The 24,501-nt window shown below is 41.1% G+C and overlaps 2 protein-coding genes across 3 annotated transcripts in view; both read left to right on the top strand.

Moving 5' to 3' along the window:
- Window positions 1-2,550, top strand: part of LOC111217098 (T-lymphoma invasion and metastasis-inducing protein 1-like) — a 52,795-nt gene extending 50,245 nt beyond the window's left edge. For both annotated transcript variants that reach the window (XM_022738811.1, XM_022738810.1), the window contains exons 27-29: window positions 1,034-1,121; window positions 1,256-1,428; window positions 1,593-2,550. In XM_022738811.1, the coding sequence (XP_022594532.1) occupies window positions 1,034-1,121; window positions 1,256-1,428; window positions 1,593-2,251 (920 nt within the window). In that variant the 3' untranslated portion in view covers window positions 2,252-2,550. The remainder of the gene's footprint in view (window positions 1-1,033; window positions 1,122-1,255; window positions 1,429-1,592) is intronic.
- A 3,639-nt stretch (window positions 2,551-6,189) lies between these two features.
- The window catches only part of LOC111217242 (glutamate receptor ionotropic, kainate 1-like), a 43,929-nt gene continuing 25,617 nt past the window's right edge, over window positions 6,190-24,501 (top strand). The window contains exons 1-8 of the mRNA XM_022739023.1: window positions 6,190-6,336; window positions 18,040-18,207; window positions 18,983-19,240; window positions 20,319-20,500; window positions 21,066-21,119; window positions 21,322-21,492; window positions 21,800-21,943; window positions 23,556-23,663. Coding sequence (XP_022594744.1) covers window positions 6,255-6,336; window positions 18,040-18,207; window positions 18,983-19,240; window positions 20,319-20,500; window positions 21,066-21,119; window positions 21,322-21,492; window positions 21,800-21,943; window positions 23,556-23,663 — 1,167 coding nt within the window. The 5' untranslated portion in view covers window positions 6,190-6,254. The remainder of the gene's footprint in view (window positions 6,337-18,039; window positions 18,208-18,982; window positions 19,241-20,318; window positions 20,501-21,065; window positions 21,120-21,321; window positions 21,493-21,799; window positions 21,944-23,555; window positions 23,664-24,501) is intronic.

Genomic DNA, 24,501 nt, shown 5'->3' with positions numbered 1-24,501 from the left:
GTATAGAGTTACTTACAGTAATTTTAATCTCGCTTTCGCAATTCCTCAAGGTAAAAGAACAGTTCAAGGACTGATTGTGCCTCTCAGAAAAGCCACTAAAATTGCTGCTGGGATCAGTGGCGGCTCAGGGATCAGTCGGTATCGGAGCTTTTGGATAAATATGACTCACTTCTTCAGATTTAGTTTGTTCATTATCTGCTAATTAGTTTAAAACATGTATTGGACAAGAAATTAAATGTTTAGACAAAACTCTTTGAAGCACCATGTGGAGACTCCGGGCCTGAAAATTGATTCAGTCGGTCAGATGTCTCCATAATGAAAGTCTGTTCAGTGGGAAAACTTATGAAGGGATTGTGGATTTATGCATTTGCTACAGACTGTTTAATGCAGAAATAAATATATTACACGTCATTTTGTGAGAAAATGTGTCTGAACTAAGAAACTTGAATTTGCACTGAGAGTCTCTTATTAGTGAAAGTTAATTTATTCTCACAAGGAAGAAATTGGACATTATAATTAATATTTTGGCAATGCCTGAACTGAATTTTTGCTCCTTTCTGCAGTAGATTTTCTCACCACTGAAAGTGCACATAAGCCCCTAACCATACTGTTCTTCAGAAATGTATTCTGCACTTTTATGTTGACGTCATTGCAAAGATCATTTTCATGTGAGAGTCCGTCACCCAAACCACAACCGTTGTTTCTCATGACCCAAATCATTCTGACTGTAGCTTCAAATCCCCCTGAGTCCACTCAGTGTAGCTGTTTCTCTCTCCCACAGAAAATAAATGACAACCTTTTGTAAACAAAACTGATAAATACCCATTAGTAGGTCTGCATGCTGTCTTCCCTGCCTCCTATCTCCGTCTTAGATGAACCTTAATTCAGCCTCTGGCAATACAGCTCGAGTATGACCGTTTATCTGCCTAATGGCTTGTTGTTAAAGGGAAAGAAATTGATGATAGGAATTAACTGAATGCTTTTATAAATATAGATCACATCTCTCCTCTCTGCTCCTGTCTCCCTCTCTCAGACTCGGAGGGTACAGCAGTCTGTGAGATAGTTCACACAAGATCCGAATCTGAAGGAAGACCAGAGAGAACCTTCCAGTTGTGCTGCAGGTATGATTTATTTATTTATTTATTTATTTATTTATTCTTAAACTGTACACATGTATTCAAAACCTGTGAACTGAAAGGTATATGACATTCCCTCGCATATTATTTCTTGTGTTGTGTTTTTGTGTGATTTGCAGTTCTCCAGATAGTAAGAAGGACTTCCTGAAAGCAGTCCACTCCATCCTTAGGGAGAAGCAGCGCCGCCAGCTTCTTAAGACCGAGTCTCTCCCGCCCAACCAGCAGTATGTCCCGTTCGGGGGCAAACGCCTGTGTGCCCTCAAAGGAGCACGGCCCGCCATGAACAGAGCAGGTGACAAAGCTGTAGTATATCTTCTAGTTTACGTTGGAACCAAGAACGAAGGACCAACATGTCGTGCCAATAGCTCTGAAGACTTACATCGTCTGTAACAATGTTTGTACCTGACACCACCAAAATAAAATGAGGTGTCCCTTTTTTTCTTTTTCTCTGTTCAGCTTCGGCTCCATCTCGAACGCTAGCCCGCAGGAAGCTGGTGAGGAACCGCTTCACCATCGATACAGACCTGGTTTTCCATGGCAACAACAACAACAGCAACGATTCCGACCCCTCCTACCCTTCGTCCTGCTCGCCTCTGTTCCAGCACGCCCTCCTCCAACCCCACAAACCTCAAGGAGAGGACACAGACCGATGGGTGGAAGAGCAGTTTGACCTCGGTTGCTACGAAGACCAGGGCGAGGGCATCGGCGTGGGGCAGGTGAAGGAGACGGACATTTTAAGTGACGATGACGAGTACTGCAAGTCTGTCCGAGCTGCGTCGGCAGAACCGGCCGACCTGGAGGGGAAGATGGAGGGACTCGACCTAGAGGGCGGAGAGGTGAGGAGCCACAACCTGAACGGACAGGTAGACACTCGAGGTGAGATCGCACAGAGTCTGACACAGGAGGAAGTTGATCGGATAAAGCACGGTGATGGTTCAGGCGTGGTAGACTCCTTCACCGCCTGTGGTGTCTCTCTGTCCCGCTGTGTGACCCCGACTCTAAAGCTTGCTCCGTTGAAGCAGTGTGCTGCGGAGGAGGCCACAAACAACGACCATGACGTCGTCTGGGTGCGACGGGACGACTATGCTAACGGGTGCAACAGTGACGTCTTCTGAAATAATAATAATAATAATAATAATGATAGACAACAAGATGAAGAAAGGAGACGAATGGCGGTTTCTTCCACTTAAGAAGTGCGAGAAAATGGGGGATAGAATGGATACAAGCTTTAAATTTATAGAAGGAGAACACTTGTATAGAAGGTATTAAACCTCAGCCAGTTCTCCCTGTGTGACAACACATCCCTCTTCTTCCCACCTCACCTGCATCTCCCCTATTCAAACAATCCTAAAGTACCGAAACACCGAGTGAGTAAAGAACAAAAAAAAAGACCTACTCGGCTTCATTTGAGGAATCTTGAGACCTAGAGATTCTCATCCCGAGCTGCTTCAAAGGGAACTAGAAAGAATACAGAGTCTTCACTGTCTCGGACATACACCCAGGCATTTCACGCACCTGTGAAATCGTATGTGAACGTATCAACAAGACGGCACTGCATGCACACGCAAGTAAACAAGCCAGTGTGTTGTTTTGTCCACTGTAAGTGCATAATAGAACACAGAAGCACAGACACAGAGACTCTAGGCAGCTACCGTTCCATGCACACGTTGTACTGAAGAGACGTCATCGCTGAACTGTGACCTTCTGGCCAAAAATGTCTATTTTTCAACACAGGAATGTGGGTGTTATATTTTTCTGACTCAGAAACTGTGTTTGTATTTTAACACTCAAGGGCTGTGTGTTACTGATTCTCTTCAGGGGCTTTTGGCTTAGCGACTGCTGTGGAGAAGATGGTGAGACCCGACTAGCTTTATTGTGCTTTTTATTATTTTTAACTTAATATCAGCCGCACATTGGTGTATAGTCAGGAGTACGATAGAGTGCCGTTAACCTCCTTGTATAAAAAAATGTTTTGAAGCTCACTTTTGCCTCCTAGAATATCCTTTTAAAAAGATAGTTTGGACAACAGATAAGTCTGCCGATTCTTTATTTAATTATTGCATTTTTACTGTCATTTTTAATGTTTACACCACATTCAGCTGCCCAGTGTTACAAACCACCGTTTGTGTGTTTGGTGCCAGAAACAGGCTTGAGAGACCCAGCGCCTGTGTCCTTCACATGAAGGTCCAGTCTTAACTTTCGTTGCCCCGAATAACATGACATTCTTATTTTGATGACCAGTGTATGATCATAAATATACTGGACCCTGAGGCCAAACTCTCTTCATGCTCCATGTCCTTGATAAATAGCAGAATATTTCCTACAACAATCCTGTTTTACTTGAATTTTCTTTTGACGTTTTTGAAAACCGGTATCCAGCAGAGCCATGTTAGTGACTGTACCGTAACTCCAAGGAGAGGAGCAATCATGCAGTCCGCCTCTGACCCATTCAGACGTCATCCTCTGGTCTCTCCATCATCCTCTGACCTCTGTCATGTCGGGCAGCATCACAAACCACAAAGAGACAGATTTCACTCCTTACTTTATTTCCACTCCACCCCCCTCTGCTGCATTTCTTCTCCTGTCCACCAGGCTGTGCTGCTTCACTATAAGTCATCGTCACAGCAACACACTGTTGATCAACACAGTCATCACACCTTTTAATGGATGTATTGAACATGCACTTAATACCCAACTGTGAGGGGTGGGGGAATCTGCGAGTTCCTCTGATGCAGAGAGCGAGGAGAGTGGAGGGAAATGATACACTTTGGATGTTTTTATTGGGTTTTTATTATGATGCTGGTTTCTTAGACTTTAGTTTACTGGGAGATGCAGCCCAGTAAGGACGTTCAGACTGTGAGGTACAATCAACTGGCCTTGGAGGAAAATCCTGTGAGAACCCCTTTGACTTCCTCCCTTTGTACTAAAACTGTGTTCGTACATAAAAACTGTGGAGTATTATCATTTTTATGTTAAAATAAATTTTCTAAATTTAATTTGTGTGAAAGCGATAATTATTTTTCATTTTTAGTGGTGAGACTGTTTTTTTTTTTTTTTTCCTACTGCAACAATAACATAAAGCTCAATAACCAACTTTTCTCTCTCACAGGGAGACCGAGGGGTTTTCGTTATCGTCATAACCTCCTTTGCAGAGGTTATTGCAAGATCACATTGAGTTGATGAAATAAAAATGATGGATGCCAGATCATTTTGCAGATTCAGTTTCAGGCGGAAAATCTATTGTCTCTGGTTTAAAGTGTAGAAAAGAATAAAGGATCCGATGCTCTCTTGATGGATTACTGAACAAATATTTTGAGGGGGATTTTATTTAGTGAAAACATGGCGTGGTATAAGATAAGACACCACAAGGAAATCCCACACTAAATAAGACACAAATATACAGTTAGATAAGACAAAATGTCTTTGATATTAAATTTGCCTTTATCAGAATGGACCTCATTTTATCACTGTCCATGAAGTAAATAACCAAATATGTTTGTTTTGAAGTGAATTCTTTAATTCAGTAATTATGCAGCACCAGCAGACATTTACATGTATGGCATTTCCTGCTCAGTATTCATATCAGGTTAGTGTGGAGTGAGGATTGTTGCCGAAGGAGTCCTTCTGGAGAGGCTGGATGGTCATTTTCCGAGTTAATTAAGTTTGTCTATAGGCTGTTTGTCAGAGGTCCAGGTTGAATTGGCAGGTTTTCTCAGATCATTTGGCTCCCAGCCTTGCCAGAGTTCACAAACATTGTGATAAACAAAATGTCAATTCTGACGTGGTGCAGATTTTTGCTTGAGGAGAGTTAAGACTTTTGAGATGACTGGCACCAGGAAGCTTTGCCTCCTCCTTTTTTCTTTTTTTTTTCTTCAAATGTCACAATAACAAACAGGAGTCCAGGCTTAACAAACCTGCTGCATCAGTCAGTTTAGTTTTATGACAGTCCATTGACAAAATAGAATAATGAAAATGCAGTGTTCACTCAGGTGGCTGTGAATGTGTTGGAACACATCAGGTGACGTCCCCATGTCATGTAACTGTCTTTCGGCGGTCCTGCGACTGGATGGGAGCGCGTCCAGTGCTCCAGTGAGATAAAGACCTTGTTTGTCTGCAGAGAGAGATAATCTGGCATCTGCCCTGTAACCTGAAGATTATTCTCCTCTCATCAGGACCGGTGGAGTGAACCACTGCCAATCCATCTGCTCCTTAATCCAAAGCAAATTGAGCCAAAGTAGCCAGAGACAAGCCGAATGAGACCACGGGTACTTTCAGCGTAAAGGTTCATCTGTCCGGTTAAAAAAAAGAAGAAGAAAAAAGCAGGTGCCCATTATTTGGATAAATAATGATGACAATGATTATAATAATTATAATGATAATAAAATAATTATTTTCTTATAATATAATTTTCTGCTAATATATATTTCCAACCATTCCTACTTCAAACGGTGCAAATATGTTTTAGGTGCAGAAAATAGTTTATTTTACTATAGGCCTACATGGTGAACAGCTGTATCCTTAGCCAAGCACCTGAATGCCACGTGGTCCCATACAGGCCACAAACGCCTAACACCTTTGAGTACTAGAATAATGGAACAAAAACGCTTCATTTGACGCCATTTAAAATGTCCGTTTCCACAATCCCAATGTGACCAGGTGTGGGCTGTTGCTCAGGTTGCTTTTATTTTGAAAAATACCACCGGAACTTGATATGATTTTGCATCGCTTGACACTAATCCTTGCACTCACTCTCTCTCTATCTGCTGCCACCCCGGAGGCGCATGAACTAGTAGTAAAAGTGGACGTGTTCACTCTGGCTGACTTTCTTTTTTATTTTCTGAAGCCAGTTTTTATTTTGAAGATGCGACTTGGATCAATTTCATACAGGAGAGTTGGATTCATGTCATTATAGAGCCTCATCTTTTTTTTTTTCTTTTCTGTATTTTCTTTTTGTGTGATTTGTTTGGTGAGACGGAGTGATGATGGCACAGTGGAAAGGATCGAAGTGGGAATAAAACTTGCGCGCTGCTATGGCACGTCAGGTGTTCCGACGTTTGGGTGGAGGTCGTGTCTCTCTGTCATGGTGTCAGCGTTCGCGGTGAGTTCCCCTGGAGCACTATGGAGGAAAGAAAGAGACTTTTCTTCTACCTTCTCTTGGCGGCGCAGCTCTGTCTGAGCTCGGCACAAGTCCTCAGAATCGGTAAGCGCAACAGCTGTTTACGCGTGGTGATGGTGGTGATGGTGATGGTGGTGGTGGTGTTTCCCTACCTGTGTCTGAGCTGGTGCATTGGAGTGTTCCCATTTCAGACAGAGACAGGAGAGCATGTTAGATGTGTGTAAATCACTACACCCAACTACATCCTATCCCTGTGGTCTTGTCTGTGCTTTTTAACTTTTTTTTCTTTTTTTATTGTTTCCTTTCATCAAACATTTGGACTGCGGTTGTAATCCCCGAGTATCTGCCCAGTGGTACTTTTGCTTTATATCCCACAAAATGTGATTATGGGATTACCTGTTCCTTCTATTATCTGAGAGGTTACACTGTCACTGTGAGGTGTATGTCAGCACAGAGTCAAAGATAACCTGCAGCAAAGGACAAATCCACTTCCATACTGACTGCACACACAAAGTCATGTCTTTCTGAAAGGAGAAAAGGTCTTTAAAATAGTCAGGGGTGAATTTTTAATCACTGTAAGGAAAATCTGTGGTGGATCCCTCTTGTATTTTTGCTCTGAGCTAAAAACACTTACTATTAATTAATCACCTAAAAATGCTCTTGATGAAGGGATTTTTTTTTATGCTTGTGACTCTAAATCATCATGGGAACTTTCAGCATACTTCATCATCAGGCACTGTGTCTGAGGCTCCGTCCTCACGCAGTAGCCCATCTTTGAAAGTGTCTTTTAAATCATTCAAATTTCAATCTTATTACAAGTTATATTACAGAGGACTATGTGTGCTTATTGCTCCACACACCTATAGACACACAGGCAGGTGAAAGTAATAGATTATTGATTCCTCCCTGTGTACTCCTCCGGCCTCCACAGACTCCTGTTGGGGCAGATCTCCACGAACGCTGAAACCTATCCATCACTGAGATGAATGTAATGCAAGCAGTGAGGGCGGTGTAATCATCCTCAGACCTGCTGTCATAGGCCGCGCGGTGGTGCTAAGAGGAGTGAGAGAACTTCACCTAGACTTGATTAGACAGGAGGAGGCTGGTGAGCGCTGTGGGCTGTGTTCATTATCTCAGCCTCTCACTTTCAGGCTTTGAGTCGCACAGTAATATGTGGCTCTAATTGACTGAATAAATGAAGAATTGGTGTGGAGTACCACCTGTTATTAACTCGGAGGGCCACAGGCTAGAAGAGGGTCACATGCAATACTGGTCCTGGATCAGCAAAACTCTGGGATATATAGAGGTCATTTTCAAAAATGCACAGAATTGTATTCGTCGTCTTCACAGCAGGAATCATGGGGTTGCATTTGTACGTTAGAGTTTTTAATGCTGTGACAATACACAATAATGTATCTGATAGTGAAGGTGCCATAGCCTACATGTATTGATATGCAACTCTTATAATACAACACGTAAGCATAATTAAAAAATGTCAGTGTTTTACGAATTAAGAATTAAAGCATTATGGTCCTATTAAGAATTTACAGTCCCAGGTTGTGAGTCTACATTTAGCTTGCCCTTTCAGCTCGGAGGTGGAGCTTTGGGTGGAGTTTCTGATGAAGTGAACGCCTCCTCTAGATATGTTTCAATAACAATTTGATGTCTGATATTGTTTCTAGTTAACAGCTATTCTTTTCTCCCCTCATTGAAAAATCCTGGATCCATAAAAATGCTAATTCAAAGCGTCGAACTGGTTCAGAAGTTTAACTGCTGGACTCAAGACGTCTCCTAATTCAATGAAAAGTCCGTTTATACTTAATTGTCAGTTAAAATCATCGATCCATTTCCTGTCACTTAAACATCTTGACACAGATTTTTGACCTTTCAACTTTTTTTTTGTTAACCCTCACCCCAACCCATCACTCTTGTGTAAGTCGCCCACTGGACCACAGCTGTACGTATAAGTCTCAAATTTAAGGTGAGTGCAGCTTTTTAGTGTCAAACTCTGCACATACGTCATTCTGCACAGTGAAGGTCAGGCATCTAAAGTGAAGTAAACAATACATAAAAGACATATCTGAGTGTGTGTGTGTGGGGGGGGTAGTATCTGTGTTAAGCTAAAATCCTGTCTTTTTATAAACTGATACTCATGAAAAAAAACTCTGAAATACACAAAATAAAGTATTTTCTAAATTATCATGATAATATCTTGACGTGCGCTCGCCCATGTGTTTGATCCCTCTTCTTCTTTTTTTTTTTTTTTTTAGCATGGACAGCTTTTGTTCACTTTATCTGGTGAAGTCCACAGTCGCACATGCAGAGATTTTCTGATCGGGAGTTTAGCTCTGGGTCACACATTAATATTCAGGAGACATTCAAGACCAATACGTTCAGCTTTGATGGTTCAGCTCAGACCTTTAACAACACAAGTTCCGAAAATTCACGCAACTCTAAGAGATTTACATACATACACGCTTGTCGGTGTGTGTGTGTGTGTGTGTGTGTGTGTGTGTGTGTGTGTGTGTGTGAAAGAGAGTGAGTAAAATCATAGAATTGCAAAGTTTGGCTCCAGGTGGGGCTTTGTTAACTGCAGGATCACTTCAGGACTATGTGCTTTTCTGCCTGTATTTATATGCTAATTTTTTTTAAAAGTTTTTTTTAAGTGTTAAATTACTTATAATTCCAAGATCCTTCAGAACTCATTCATGGTATCATTGTAAAGATAACACTCTCGAGGTTCATTCTGCATGTTCTTCTTACTCCTAGTCCAAGTTGGTGAGGTCTTAAACTCAGAAAAAGAAGCCGCATTCTGTGTTTTTTGTCTTTTTAATTTCATATGTCAAATACAATAAGACATTCATAACACAGGCTACTCTAAAAGAGTGAAATTCACATGATCTCTTCTTCAACATGTCTATAATGTATGTACCAAATTTAAGGCTGATGGACTGAAGTGAGTTATAACTTAAGAGTGCAGCACTGAGCATTACCAGCAGACCATTATGTTAACCCAGAAAAAACCTCGTCTTGTGTTGACAGGACGGCATCGCATCATTTCTGCAGATTTGTCAGCTGCACAATCACGCTGCCAGTCTCCTGCTCTACCACATCCCAAAGGTGTGTTCTGTACTGAGGTTCACCGAACTCACTGTCATGTTCATGAAAAAAACTCTTTGATTCGACTTTTGCTTTGTGACATGGAGCGTTCGTCCTGCTGGAAGTAGCCAGCAAATTGTGGTAAATTGAGGGATGCATACGGTCGGACAGGCTGTGACATTCGAACCATGATTGATTGGTAGTAAGGGGCCCACAGCGAGCCAAGAAAACATTCCCCACACCATTACACCACCATCACCACCAGCCTGGACTGTTGGCACAAGGCAGGTTGGATGGATTCATGCTGTTAATGCCAAATTGTGACCCTCAGCAGAAATCCAGATTCATCAGACCACGCTACATTTTTCTGTCTTCAACTGTCCTTCGTTAGTGAGTCTGTTCCCACCGCAGCCTCAGATTTCTGTACCTGGCTGACAGCGTTTGAACCTGACACGATCTTCTGCTGTAGAGAGTGGTTATCTGAGTAACCGTAGCCTTTCTGTCAGCTCCAGCATGTCTGGGCATTCTCCTCTGACCTCTCTCGTCAACATGACGTGTCGGTCTGCAGAGCTGCAGCTCACTGGATGTTTTTTTGTTTCAGAGACTGTTTTGTGAGTGAGAATCCCAGGAGATCAGCAGTTTCAGAAACACTCAAACCGGCCTGTCTGTCATCAACAATCACGCCACAGTCAAAGTCACTGAGATCACAATTTTTTTTTCTCCATTCTGATGTTTGATGTGAACAGTACCTGAAGACCTCCTGAGCTTTACCTGCAGGAATTTATTTATGGCCCTGCCGCCACGTGTTTGGTGAGTGTATATAAAGGTCTTTCATCAGCTTCAATCCCATGATGGTTTCCTGCTGTTTACACGTTACATCGAATGGCCAGTTTCTGGACAAAGGGAGACACTGATTTGTTTGATTTGGTTCTTGGATTTTACAGATGTAAGCAATACTACACATGACTGATCAAATCATTTGTCAATCCCTTGAATTTGTCCTAACCGGCTTTATTTAGGATGTGTTACCCCAAGAAAGGAAACTATGAAATCGAGCTCCCTGTATTCCCGATGTTGTTACTTTCCTTGTACATGAGCTGGTTTAATCAGACGAAAGAAAAGAAAGAAAAAGAAAACAAACACAGCACATCCTAGGGAATAACAAATACCAAGAGTCAAAGTGTAAAGTAGGTTTTCTTTAAAAAGAACTGAAAAAAATAGACTTTTCCAAAAAAGGAAAAGGAATACAAGGCAAGTTGCTTTTTTATTGGACACAAGACATTAACCTTTACCCTCAGAAATTTTCAGTATAGGCTCCAAGATCTTATCCAAACACACCTCCTCCTTCTTCATTATAAAATCTCAGCCTCGCCAGATGAAGTGTGTGAGTCCATCTTCCACACTCGCAAGATCCACTTTTTTTTTTTCTCCTTTTTTTTCGCCATTCCAAACAAAACAGCCATTTTTATATAGTTATTGGCCAAAGACAATTGGAGCTGGTTCCAAGAATGGCTATGAGCGGATCAGGTTCCCGATGCTTCCAGAAAGCCTCGGAAAAACAATGAAAGATGCTAATATGTGTAAAGTCTGCTGCATGACCAGAGGGAATGTGTTAAATTACTGATCCACTACAAACTTCAATAATTAACAATAAAAATATTAAAAATAATAATAATAATAAAAAAAAAAGCTGTGTAACTTTTTCCGGGGGAAATAGAGTCTGTATAATGTTTTAAATAGTATAAGATTATGTTTGACAGTGACAGAGGCAATAACCATGTGTACCTCACCTTTTAGCTCCACAGTCAGCTTGTCCGCCCACTCCTGTTTAAGTCCTGCTGAGTTCTATTATGGGGGGATCTGAAAATAAAAAGCGAAACCGCCCAACAAGTAACAGGATCAAATTACCTCCGGGGACTCACGCTCGTCTAAGATTTTGGATGTTTGTTTTTTGACCCATAAATGCTTTTTTGCTGCAGCATTAAATGTTGCAATTTCATATCACAAAACACAGAGTGAAGTATTAAAGAGAAGAGTCCAAGATTTCAAACTAGTTATTTCATTAATATACTCACATATGAAAATATAACTTTATTAATTCAGTAATTTGAAAATTGTGAGTTTATGACTTATCATAAGCTCATTTCTGAACATTATGGGGTTAAATCGAGTTGCTTAAGTTCAACTTGAGTTGTAACCTTCATTTATAAAAAAAAAAAAAGCGAACCTGCTTGATTTCATTCATTAGTTCCTTTCTCTCCAACAACCTTCTGGCCATTAGGAAAACGAATAGATCTCTCCTCGGCCAAATTGAGAGAGTTTTGGAAAGCTGGCCTCACTTCTGTCAGAGATGCACAGATACACAGTGGAATTGGCTGCCTCGGTATCATTTATCGCGCTGGCAGAAATCCAGGACTTCTGGTTGTGAGGAACGAGAGAGGGGCAGCTTCGGTGTGTGTGTCACGGAGTGGCGTGAATAACATTGGTATTCATTTGTACGTATTGATCCCGCGGTCTCATGGGGCTTTTCTTGTGATGTGCAGATTAAGTTAAGGCTGGTGAGCGAGACGAGAGTCGCTTCTATCCGTCCCTTTCTTTGTCTGAGTCAGTGGCACCTGCGTCTGTCTGATTTGGGAGCAAAAGAATAAATGAATTTGGAACCTGAGAGAGACTCAGCCTGAGAGGAACCTGTGTTCTTTTGCCAGCATAATTGCTACTGTAACACATACTGCTTTCATGGTACAAAGCCAGTGCCGAAATGGGAAAGAAACAACTAAAAATAATTCCCCCCCTTTTTTTTTTGCTATTACTCAAGTGGTAATACAAAAAGAGTCCTGTTCTTCAGAGATGCTACAGTTGAGGAGAATTATCTTATAATCTTTGCTGAGTAAGCCACTGGCTTTCAGAGAGTACTCCCAGTCCTTTTGGTTCCCTTACAGAGTCACATTCAGTTATTTCTGGCTATCCCAGCCTCTATTTCCTCTCAACTTCTCCTCTGTCTCTACATCCCTGACTGCATTTTCACCTTGTTTGCCCATTTAAACGTCTCCTTTGATTTGTTGTTGAAAGCAAAATGTTTCCCAACCAGAACAACAAGGTACTGTGACATGTCTTGTCATTCATTTTGACACCTGAGACCCTTTTTTTTTTTTTTTTTTTTTAACCCTCCCAGATACGTTTCCTCCTGCCTGTAGCTACATCACCTCTGTAAAAATGCACGGTAATCCCTGTTGTCAAAGAGCGACGCACCGATGGCAGTTAGTTCCCTGAGAAACTCTCTTACTAGTCCAGCTGAGCGATGCGTCAGAGCTGCTAGAAAGATCTCATGCACTGAATGGCAGCGTGATGTGTAACTGCCCTCCATTGAAATGTAATGCCCAATAAAAGATGACTCCTCTCTCTGTTGAAAGTGTGAACAGCAGTGGGGCATGGTGGTACAATAATTAGGAATAAAAATCGCTGCATGCTAATGTACCTTTATAGCGCTTAATCATCAATTCATTATTTTTTTTTTTCCTGTGGTAGTCTGGTAGTTTTAATGATGAGACAGCGGACAGAGACTACAACACAGAATATCAAAGCCCCCTCTAGACACGTCTTTGATTGTGTTGGGTATTAAAAATGTGCAGGTAATGTCTGTGCAAATAGCATGTTAGCACATGTCGTTATTTCCAATACAAATATATATCTTTTTAATTCTGGTGGTTTATGTCATCAAAACACAAAACCCTAATTATCTGGTGTTGGTCCCTGGACTGTGATCTTTGTTCTCCTTTGTTTACCACACCCTCCCCGTCCCTTTTGAACCTTCTAATGAAGAGGAGGCACCATAAAGCTTAAATAAGTGTTAAATAACACATATTAATCACCGCTGAGGCAAATGGAAGAACTTCGACTTTATGTTTACACTCATCCTCAATTTAACCGTAATGAGCTGGCCCTGTGCTTTAAGCAGCCTCAGTGCATCCGGAGTGTGCTTGTATTTTATGCAGATCAAAAATACCTGCAAACCCCAGACGCATGTTAAAATGCCTTTATGGAGTCCTGTGGGTCCTCTGCAACTTTTAACACCCATTTATGCTGTCTTGTAGGCCAGATGGATGTGTGTTCCTGAGGCAAATTATTCCTCATTATTTGAGAGCCGAATGAATGCTTTTAGTGCTCCGAGGTACATTAATTCATTTGCAAGGAAAAAACACACCTTGTTTTTTTTTTTGTTTTTTTTTCCCTAAAATGCCATTTTTATGACTGCAGCAGTCACAACCCACAGTGGAGGGAGTTCAAGCTGCTCGGCGGGAGGGAATGACGCATGACAAATGTAAAACATAATTATTTGTAATTAAACAGTTAAGTGAAGGATGGGTGATGTGCGCACACACACACACACACACACACACACACACACACACACACACACATACAGGCACACACTCTAACAAACATCTTTATCTCCCCAGCGGGTTGTTGAAGAGATTGATCAGGTCTGCATGACAGGTTGGAACAAAGCTCAGATTTGTTCTTCAGCTCTTTATGCCTCTGTGCCGGAGACAGCCGTGACCGGAGGCATTATGTGTTCGGGTTGCCCATTCTCATGAACGTGATATATCAGGAATGCCTTGAGGGAATTTCATTGCAACCGGCACAAACATTCACTTGGACTCACAGATGAACTGATTAGAATTTGGTGGTTAAAGCTCAAAGGTCAAGGTCACTGTGACTTTACTAAACATGTCTTTGGCCATAACTCAAGAATTTATGTGCTAATTATGACAAAGTTTCATAAGTAATGTCTAATAGGATAAAGTGCTGAAGTGATTAGATTTAACCTCTGGAACAATCAAAGGTCAGCTTCACGTTGGCATCATGTAAGTTTTGCTATGGCTACATAGCCAGTGTTACACTTACCAGTCTTCCCAAGAGCTTCAGCCATCGTTGCATTTACAATAAAAACACGTCTCTCTGAGCAGCGCCACCTCTTCAGAGCAGACCGGACTCTACAGTGACTCGGTATCAGAAAGTGATGAGACAGGCCGACCGCTCTGGAGCTAGCTGGTTAGCATGCTAACTTCAGTAGAGGAAGATAAATGATAGAAACAGAAGCAAAACAAAAGGGTTGCTTTCCACTGCTGGAGACGACTCTTAGTGAGCAAAGGGATGAAGTTTGATGCTGAACTCAAGCAACGTTTCTTCTAGACTGCTAAGTAAACAGCTGCTAATGCTAACGTTAACTATGTAGCAATAGTGAAACTATAAAAATAGCTGCTTTAATACCCTCACAAATCTTCTCTAGATATATTATGTGAGTGTGGACAGACATGATATAAACTGCAGCTTGGCTGGTTAGCGGTAATTCGACTTGTGCTGTGTGTTCCTCCCGCCGCAGCGGGCAGATAAACAACCTTTCATCCATCCGTTGTACTATACCACATATAGAGTTTTATGGCACTGTTTTCTTCCTGTTACAGCTGGGCTTGGTAATCACAGTAATTGCAGAAGAAATCATATTTTTATGTTAACAGACTAATGGTTCTTGATTATAGTTGCTAATAAGCTGCTGTTTCATTACTAAGGATTTAGGACGTCTTTAAAGGTTCTTTTTTGTCCGTGTGTGTGTGTGTGTGTGTGTGTGTGTTTGATGGTGCTTGTAAATAAATGAATATTTCTTAAGAGCAGGCATAGAATACGAAAGCTCTACTGCTCTACCACATTTTACACTGAATGTGTGGAAATGGAAATACTGGAGGGCACTACAAAGCACCAGTTACAGTAATACAAACCCTGAACTACCTCACAGTGTCACTCCAGGGGCCACGTGCGTTAAAAGCAGTGAATACATTGGCAGTATTGTAAATTCTGACCTATATTATGAGTCATACCAGCCTATTAATTAATGGGGCCAGTGTATGTTTCTGATCTCATGGGCATTATTATTCCCTCATTACCCTACACACTTGTTTGGCAACAAGCAAATATATTTACCTGTGCATGAATAACATTACGCTTGTAGAAAGATTATGTTAGCATATACAAGTTGTAGAAGTTAGAAGTTATATACTGAGTCTACAGTTGTGTCTTTGCAAGATTACCATTACCTGTCACACTCAAAGATCTGTGCATGTACTGTATGTTAGAAAGGCTGCATGTGGGTGTTTTCTTATGGCAAGGCCCTATTTGAAATATTACCAGTTTCTGTGCGTGTGCTTTCTTTTGCTGCTTCATGCTTCACTCATGGTAAACAGTACATCTGGACTAGATCCAAAATTAGAGTAAATGAATGCAGCTGCTGCAAAAGAAAGGCAAGAAAACACTTTACTACTCCGAGCAAATAGTTCAACAGACAGGCCACATTGTTTAAAATGACATCCAGCAATGCAGCAAAAAACTTATGTGTTATGCTCAGGAACCTCCCCTTAAAAATGTAACTTCAAGAATGACAATTACTTGTCCATTTAATGTTTTTTTTTATTTTGGTCCCTGTCTTGACTGATGTCACTTGACTCATATTTCAAAAGCCTGTTTTGAACCTCCACACAACTCTGAAAGCCCTTTTATTTCCTGCCCTTTCACACCGCAGGAGCAATTATGCTACTTCCATTTCATCTTGCCTTTTGAGTCCACACTTCTGCACTCGGATGACAAGACATTGATGAGGAGTTTCAGGGCAATTTCAGAAGTCTGTATGAACAGCATTGTTTCTTCAAAGCCCGCCGAGAGCCGGTCCATGTGACCAGTTGTGTGTGGCCTTGGGTCCCCCTGTAATATAAAAGGGAGAGCAGTGGAGGAGCAGCTACCTTTGAATCTGTATGACTTTCTCCCCACTTTGAGAAATGAAGTGTTTAGAATATACTTTATGCCTCGGAGAAAAATTGTGATGGTTCATCTTCGAGCGCTTAATATTCATCTTCATTTTGCACGCTTCTGTGGGAATTCCAGATTAATTCTCTGCCCGTAGAATATTGAAGCTGGAGGCATTGAAACCACAAATATTATCTTTTATTGTGGACATAACGCATTTATGGCTTTGTTTATGACTGGGAGATTTGGTTTGCATGAAAGTAACTATCTGAAATGACCCTCATTAAGTCAGGCTGCAGAGAACATTTGGTGTAATTTTAGATTGTGCAGACTGCTTTACACAACAAATATATATGAATGTTGTCAACTTTGTCTGGCTTACTGTTGAGCTATCTATATGTCCTAACTCTTTCTGTGTCCGAACCATGTCTGGCTTCAGTGAATGATGTGAAAACTACATTTTGTCCTCTGCAGTGTCTTCTACCTGTCTTCAGTCATATAATATTGAGCCATTTTCTAATAAGGCTCCTTTTATAAAGGTGTTAAAGGTTGTATCTATGTCTTTATTAGTTGTTAATAACTTTATCAACAATTCATTTGATAACTTTATTTGATAACTTTTCAGTTGCCAGGTTGCAGACAATCCGGACCAATGTACATCTGTAAATCTTCTTATCTCCAGGCTTGATTAATAATCCTGTCGTCCTGTGGATCATTGTTCTCTTGTTGGCCTTCGTGTTACCGCTTCATCATGCTCCACTGTTTAGTTCTTGTTCTTGTTCCTGCCTGGTTTTATTTTGGATTCCTGGTTTTGTAAGATTTTGTTTTTGTCATTAAACTTCATGGTTGTCTGCATTTTGGGTTCAGCTATCCTTGAAACCTGACAGATATACCACCAAAATGGGATTTTGTATAATCTGGCAACACCCAGATTTGTTTTTACTGATAGCTTTTCTCTATAAAGCTGTACTGAATTATTTAATAACCATTAGTGAAGCCATTAGGTGGCACTTATGAAAACTTAACCACGGGTGCTTTATTAGAAAGTGGTGCCTGTAATATTAAAAAAAAAAAAACATTCACAGCCTGAAGTTCACTTTAGCAGCTCACCAAGGCCATGACGCCTGCTCCTCTGTTGGTGATTTCCTCTATTTTATAAAGTAAAAGCAAATCCATTATTACAAGTTGCTCTGTGCAGAGCAGTGGGATGATCATAAGCATGTGTGTGCCAAGTTTTGAACTTGTCTGTGTCCAACAACTGTTGATTTAAAGTCCAATAACAGGGTGGCATAATTACACATTCCACAAATTAAAACATTTTCAATTTTCCCTTTTATTCATTAAGTTGCTCTCGGACATTTTGGACAGTGCCTTTTTAAAACACATCCTATTACTCTATTTGCACTAACTTCTATCTGTTCCCATTTAGCTTTTTATACTGAAACATCATAATTTTATATCCCCCCTCATTAATTTGTCTCAAGGTCATGAATATTTCATATCTGCTTTAATGTAGTATTTAGAGCTCTAATTGAGAGGGTGGGTACACACTTTCTCTAAGTACAAAGTTCAAGCGTATATGCATATTACTGCAAGGTGCTCTGGAAGCACTCATTGAAAGACATATAATTAGTGACCAGTGGAAATGTAACAACGGCGCTTTCAGATTGAGTGTCTTGCTTTGTTAAGTTTGTGTGGTGGGCTTTGAAAGGCTTTCTTTTAAACAAAGGTAGCAGGATTTCTCAGCCCACACAGGGGCACAGCATCCATTAATTTTGAGATCTGCTATCACCACCACTGCTGCAGTTACAGTGTTTTTGCACATTGGTAGTGACAGTTATTATTATTATTAAATCTTGTCTCCTGATTTTAACTTTCCATCTCCATGTGCAGGTGGTATTTTTGAGACCCGGGAAAGTGAGTTAGTGAGTATGGACGAGCTGGCGTTCAAGTTTGCTGTAAATAACATAAACCGCAACAAGACCCTGATGCCCAACACCACCCTGACCTACGACATTCAGAGGATCAACCTCTTTGATGGCTTTGAAGCTTCCAGGAGAGGTATGGAAGGATTTTAAGACACAATGTAGCCCCCCCCCCCATTTAGCATTTATACACAGTATACAAACTTTCTTTGGGTAACAAGTAGCAGTGGAAGAAGTATTCAGATCTTTTCCTAAAGTAAATGTACGAATACCAAACAGTAAAGTATTTTAAAATGTCGATCAAGTAAAAGTATGTTAATATAATCAGGAACAGTATTAAAAGTAAAAGTACTGTGACTGTTAATAATGTTATACTTTATATCATTAAATTAGTCATACACAATGTGTAAGCAGCAATTTACCGTGCTGGCTTAGATAGAACTCATTTTAACTTTATTTTTTTTCATGAAAGGCTTCAACTAATGATTATTTTCATTATGGACTAATCTGCTAATTATTTTCACAATAAATTGCTTTGTTTGAAGATAGTGAGAAATGCCCACACTGCTTGTTTGATGAAATTATTTATATAATTACATAATTACAAGGAAAAAGCAATAAATTCTCACATTAGAGAAGCTGGAGCCATGAAAAGTTGTATTTTTATTTATAGCCTATATTTTATAATACTCAAGTAAAGTTCCTCAAATTTGCACTAACGTACAGAATTTGAGTAAATGTACTTAGTTACATTTCACCAGTGGTAAAAAGGAAATATGGCTCAATTAACCCCAAACCAAATGTTAAATCATATAATTAGTGTTGCTCAACTTTTTTTCCATAGAAAGTGAGCCAGGTTCACCAACCTGCGATCAGCAACCGCCTAACTTTGCGTTGTTCTTCACCACCAGTGTGTGACCAGCTAGCTCTCGGGGTGGTTGCTGTGTTCGGTCCTTCACACAGCTCCTCGGTCAGTGCTGTTCAGTCCATCTGCAATGCCCTGGAAGTCCCTCACATCCAGACCCGCTGGAAACACCCGTCAGTGGACAACAAAGACACCTTCTTCATCAACCTGTACCCTGAGTACACCGCCATCGCCAGGGCCATCCTGGACGTAGTCAACTTCTTCAAGTGGAGGAAGCTAACAGTGGTTTATGAAGACAGCACAGGTAGGGCCATTGTTTTCACTGGTCAGACTCTAACTTTCAAAACTGAGTCACAAGATATCATTATCTTATCCGCCATTCATTTAATGGGACATAATGAAAGGCAAACCTGATTTAGTCAGCAGAGTAGTATAAAACTAAGTTATAGCAGGGTGATATGAATTTGACTAAATAAATTGCAATGTATGAATGAATTATTTTTGCTTCCAGAAAATATGTTTTACATTACAAGAAACTTTTGAGGAAGGAAAACATGACTAATGTGGGTGTGATGATCAAACAGGAAGATGCTCAGAGCTTATTTCACACTGCTACAACAAGTTAGGAAAACACAATATCTGTTTTATCACCTTATTACGATAACAAATGTGTCTCGTATTATCATATCAATATCATATTAATGTTTCACCCAGCGGTACACCTGAAGACTGTATTTAGTTAATGATTTTATTTCCCACTGCATTACTGGATATCAGCCAAAACACTACATGACATTTGAAGTGAAGAACCGATAGGGAGAAGGGGTCAAAAGTGCCGCCTTGTGTTTTCTGGACCTTACAATATATTCATATGTCATGGTTATAATTACTCCCAAAATGCAATTCTGCTTGTCGATCACAGTCACCTTCCTCATGCTGGCCAGTGAACCCAATCTGTTGGAGGGCACCGGTTCCTCATATCAAACAGCTGCCAGTCTTCCTGCCCTCTGACTTCACACTGTGTCGAGCCACACCACAACACAACATCCAGCGGCGTCCCATATAGATTACGAAATGCCGCTGCTGAAATGTCATAGTTTATAGATTTTTTTCTTTTTTTCTTTGCCTTTTATTTTCAATCGGAAATTTATTTTTCTGAAATGTCACGTAGCAACACACCTGCTCGATTACACACTGTCGTGCACACACATGTACAGGATACAGGAATGTGGTGCGTGCGTACAGGTGTGTGTTTGTTCTCCTTTGTTGTGATTAAAAACAAAGTAGAAGAAAATAGGAAAAGTTAAGCAAGAGGAGGAGGGAAAACGAAAACGAATGTCCAAGACGGGATAAAATGAGAGTTGTGACTTGCTGTTGTGCAGGCCTGATGCGGATGCAGGAGTTGATCAAGGCTCCAGCAAAGCTTAACTTGAAGATCAAGATCCGCCAGCTCACACCTGGTAACCAAGACGCCCGACCGCTGCTAAAGGAACTGAAGAAAGACAAGGAGTTTTTCATTATCTTTGACTGCTCCTATCGCATGGCTGGAGAGCTCCTTAAGCAGGTTGTTGTTTTCAACACATTTTTGTGTCATTTGGGGACAACACAATGTCTCTTTTTATGTTGTAGAAAATCTTCTGAAACCTATTATCTTGTTTCGGTACAGGTATTTTGTTGTGATTTAAATTGCAGCCGTTAAAAGATATGGTAAATAAACCAGGATGAAAAAAAACTTTCCCCTTATCACTGTCAAAATTTTTAATGGCCCACAACTTATTGTTCATCACACAGATTGTTACTATTTGGGCAAAGCTACTTTAAATTAGATGGTAATGTACAGCAGTTGGTAACAGACAGTTTCTGTTGTCCTAATATGTCACGTTATTTATTTGTTGATCTATATTTCAGTTCTTGAATCATGTTTTGTTATCGTTGTGGTGTGGTTATTTGTGTTGTATATATATATATATATATATGCATAACATATTGGACGCACCATGCAAAATAGAAATGACCAGCCGGATTACTTTGTTGGTTGTTGAAGATATGACATTGTAGCTGTAGAGATTTGCTGGAGAACTCTTTACATTTGAAATAAGCAACATTTATTTCTTCTTTTCATTGCGCAGCTTTCGTCAATGGGAATGATGACAGAGTACTACCATTTCTTCTTCACGACTTTGGTGAGTTAGAAAAATGCACAGCTCAAGTGGATTTATGGGAGATATAGGAGACCAAGTGTTTGTATGTAACTATAAAACCAAGCTCATCTTCTGTGTCCTCATTTGGCCTTGAACTGCCTTCTACACACACACACACACACACACACACACACAAACTCATCCCTCCTGCTCCTCATCTCCACCTCCTCTCTCGCCCTTGCAGGATCTGTTTGCGTTGGACTTGGAGCCGTACCGCTACAGCGGGGTCAACATGACCGGTTTCAGACTGCTGAACATAGATGACCCGTGGGTAGCCTCCACAATGGAAAAGTGGGCCACGGAAAGGCTGCAGGGTCCCAAACAAGAGAGTGGCCTGATGGATGGAATCATGACTGTAAGCCTCAATACTGTTTGTATGCTGCATGCACGTTTGCATACAAACATCTGCTGACCTTTGTCTTTGCAGGAGCTGTGTCTCAGCGTGATGAAGCTGTACTCCTCAGTTACATTTATTCCATCAGTATATCTATCCTATGTCCTGTTTATTTCTCTTATGGCATAATTTTCCTTGGGGGAAACATCCCAGTCGCAACTGTAGTTCTGTATTGCACGTGGCTTTTAAAGTGTAGTGTAAGGGGAAAAAATAAATGAAAAAAAAAAAGAATCCCAACAACATCTTCCTCTCGACGCCCCCTCCGCAGACAGACGCGGCCTTGATGTATGACGCGGTGTTCATGGTTGCTGTTGCGTCCCAGCGAGCCACTCAGATGACCGTCAGCTCCCTGCAGTGTCACCGCCACAAACCCTGGCGCTTCGGACCGCGCTTCATGAACCTCTTCAAAGAGGTCAGTATTAATCGAGGGCTCGGATCACACAGAATCACCAGCTCGACTTAAGAAGCCCCTTTCGCTTTTCAACTTGACCATCATACATTTTTGACGATGTGTCTCAGCTCCAATATCCACCATGTAACGCCTCCGTGGCAAACATGGTAAACTGTATGTCAGACCACTGCGTGTGTTGTGTTACTTCATAGGTCCCCTCCGACATTGGCCACGCTTTCCTTCTGAATGTACACAACCTGAAAATATATACGGCATTTATGTACGTATGGGTTGAAAGCATGTGGCCCGGCCTGACTGTCAGAGTGGATGCCTACAGACAGAAATGAGGCCTTTGATGCATGAGTGTTTTGATCTCTTAAGTCTTAAATCCAGCAGAGGACCGCTGCCTGCCATGGAGAGGGAACATTATCATTCAATCCCCTCACTCATATTTTCCTCCTCATGTACCCCCCTACAATTCTCCTCCTCTCTCTCTCTCTCTCTCTCTCTCTCTCTCTCTCCTTCTCTTTCTTTGCATCGCAGTCTCTCTCTCTCTCTCGTCTTTAGCTTTTCGTTTGGTTTGCCCCCGCCCATCCTTTGAAGCATCTGTCCTCCTGTGCTATTCATCACTAGATAAGAGCCCTTTTGATTGCAAGAACCAGTAATATCTCTCACACAGCACTCAATTAAAATCCATTTCTGACAAGAGATCGCAGGATATAAGGACACAGCTTTCAATTCAATGACTGAAATTAAATCCTGGGCACTGTAACCTGCGTGCGCTCTCTTTCTCCTGGCTATTGTGGTGAACAATACTCTGTGTGTTTCTGTGGACAAAATTGAACTGAATTCGACTCAAAATGTGTGAGCAATTTAATGTTACTCAGTGTGCATCATTTCACGTCAGAAAAGAGGGTAATATCCTGGGTTTTAATGTTCGTTCCGACAACAGCAAGAAGATATTTCACTTTATGTCTTTTTAAGCTCATTTTGATCAATTTTCCTTATTCAAGTTCATAATGTCTTTACTACGAGACGCGTTCCTTCCAAGAAACTCTTCTAAGAAAAGGATGCAGGAATTTTCACATGAGAAATAAAATGTGACTGTATAATGATTCAAGCTGAAATAATGCACCATACAGTAAGTAACAAATTCAAATGTTGAGTGAAATGATGCAGGAAAAGGGTAAATGTCTAAGTCTAAGTCTCGTTGTGCAGCATATGAAATGATGTACATGCTCTGAGGTTAACAGACAGACAGGCATATATAGAGAAACTGGGCAGGTGTATGTACAGATGTAGACATGCATAAATATATAACACTGTTTTGAATATTAGCCTTTAGCATTTCTATATCAACTCAGATGTATTATTTGAATATACCTGCAGTTTGAAAGGTGAGTAAATGTTGTTAGTATTGCTGTCATGAACACAAACTGTCATGCATAATGAGATTGTACCACAGGACAGTCTGTAGACGTCTCCCAGTCTCCACCTGATGTGATCCTGTGAGTCTCCCAGCCGCCTGTCTGGCTTCTTCTCACCGCCTCCGTCACCTTCACCGTGCTCCAAAGCGTCAGTCAGGCTCCGCACAGACAAGGAACTCACTTCTCTCTGCATCTCCTCTCTGTAGGCACAGTGGGATGGACTGACAGGGCACATTGTTCTTAATAAGACAGATGGCCTGAGGAGAGACTTTGATTTGGACATCATCAGCCTCAAAGAGGACGGCACTACCAGGGTGAGCACAGAGGTCTGGAACAGCCAATTACACCACTCTCATGCTGCTTCCACGCTGGCTGATTCTTTCCATTAAGGCGTGTGTGTGTGTGTGTGTGTGTGTGTGTGTATGTGTCTGTGTGAATGAAAGACAGAGAGGTACTATGTACATTTTGTTTCCTATAATTCATCCACACATTTATTATTTGGTTTACATGAATATCAATAAAGCTCCAACAACTGATTATTTCTTTCCACACTGTCTGTGCTTCACATGTCGCCTTCTTCACACTTTCAAAAGGGTATTGTGGAGGGCGGAAGTCGCCTCACGAAAAGGTGGATCAAGGTTTGTGCCAGTGCCTTGTTTGGCCCGAGTGTTTGTTGTTTGCCTCCCCTCCTCTCCTCTCCTTCTTTTTTTTTTTTTTTTCTTGCTCTGTATGCCGCGCACCTCCCCGCTCCTTGCCTTGTCAACCTTGTTTCTCTTCACTGATTCTGTGTACAGCAATGCCATGTACTGTATTTGACATTTCAGTTTTCCCCGTGTTTGGGTCCAGTCATGGCGCTGACACTTGTCAAAACTTCATCAGCAGTGGTAGAAAAAAATATGAAAGTCCTTCTTGTTTGCGTAGTCATAATAATACTTCCACTAGGAGTGAGAGTAGAAAAGCCCTGCAGTTTCACTCAATGCAAAGTCATTCAGCTCCTACAGCTGGTGGCTGTGAGACAGAAAGAAAGAAATTTATCCTCCAGATCCTTCACTTTCGCAGAGTCCACTACTTATAATGTGCTTTACTATTAGCCTGCCTTCACACTTTCATGGAAATCTCACAGGCTAGCGGTGTTTAATTGCGGCCGAGAGG

The sequence above is a fragment of the Seriola dumerili genome, unplaced genomic scaffold, assembly GCF_002260705.1.
Source record: "Seriola dumerili isolate Sdu_G_001 unplaced genomic scaffold, Sdu_1.0 BDQW01000040.1, whole genome shotgun sequence".
Taxonomy (NCBI): Eukaryota; Metazoa; Chordata; class Actinopteri; order Carangiformes; family Carangidae; genus Seriola; species Seriola dumerili.
This window is presented reverse-complemented; position numbering and strand designations above follow the sequence as displayed.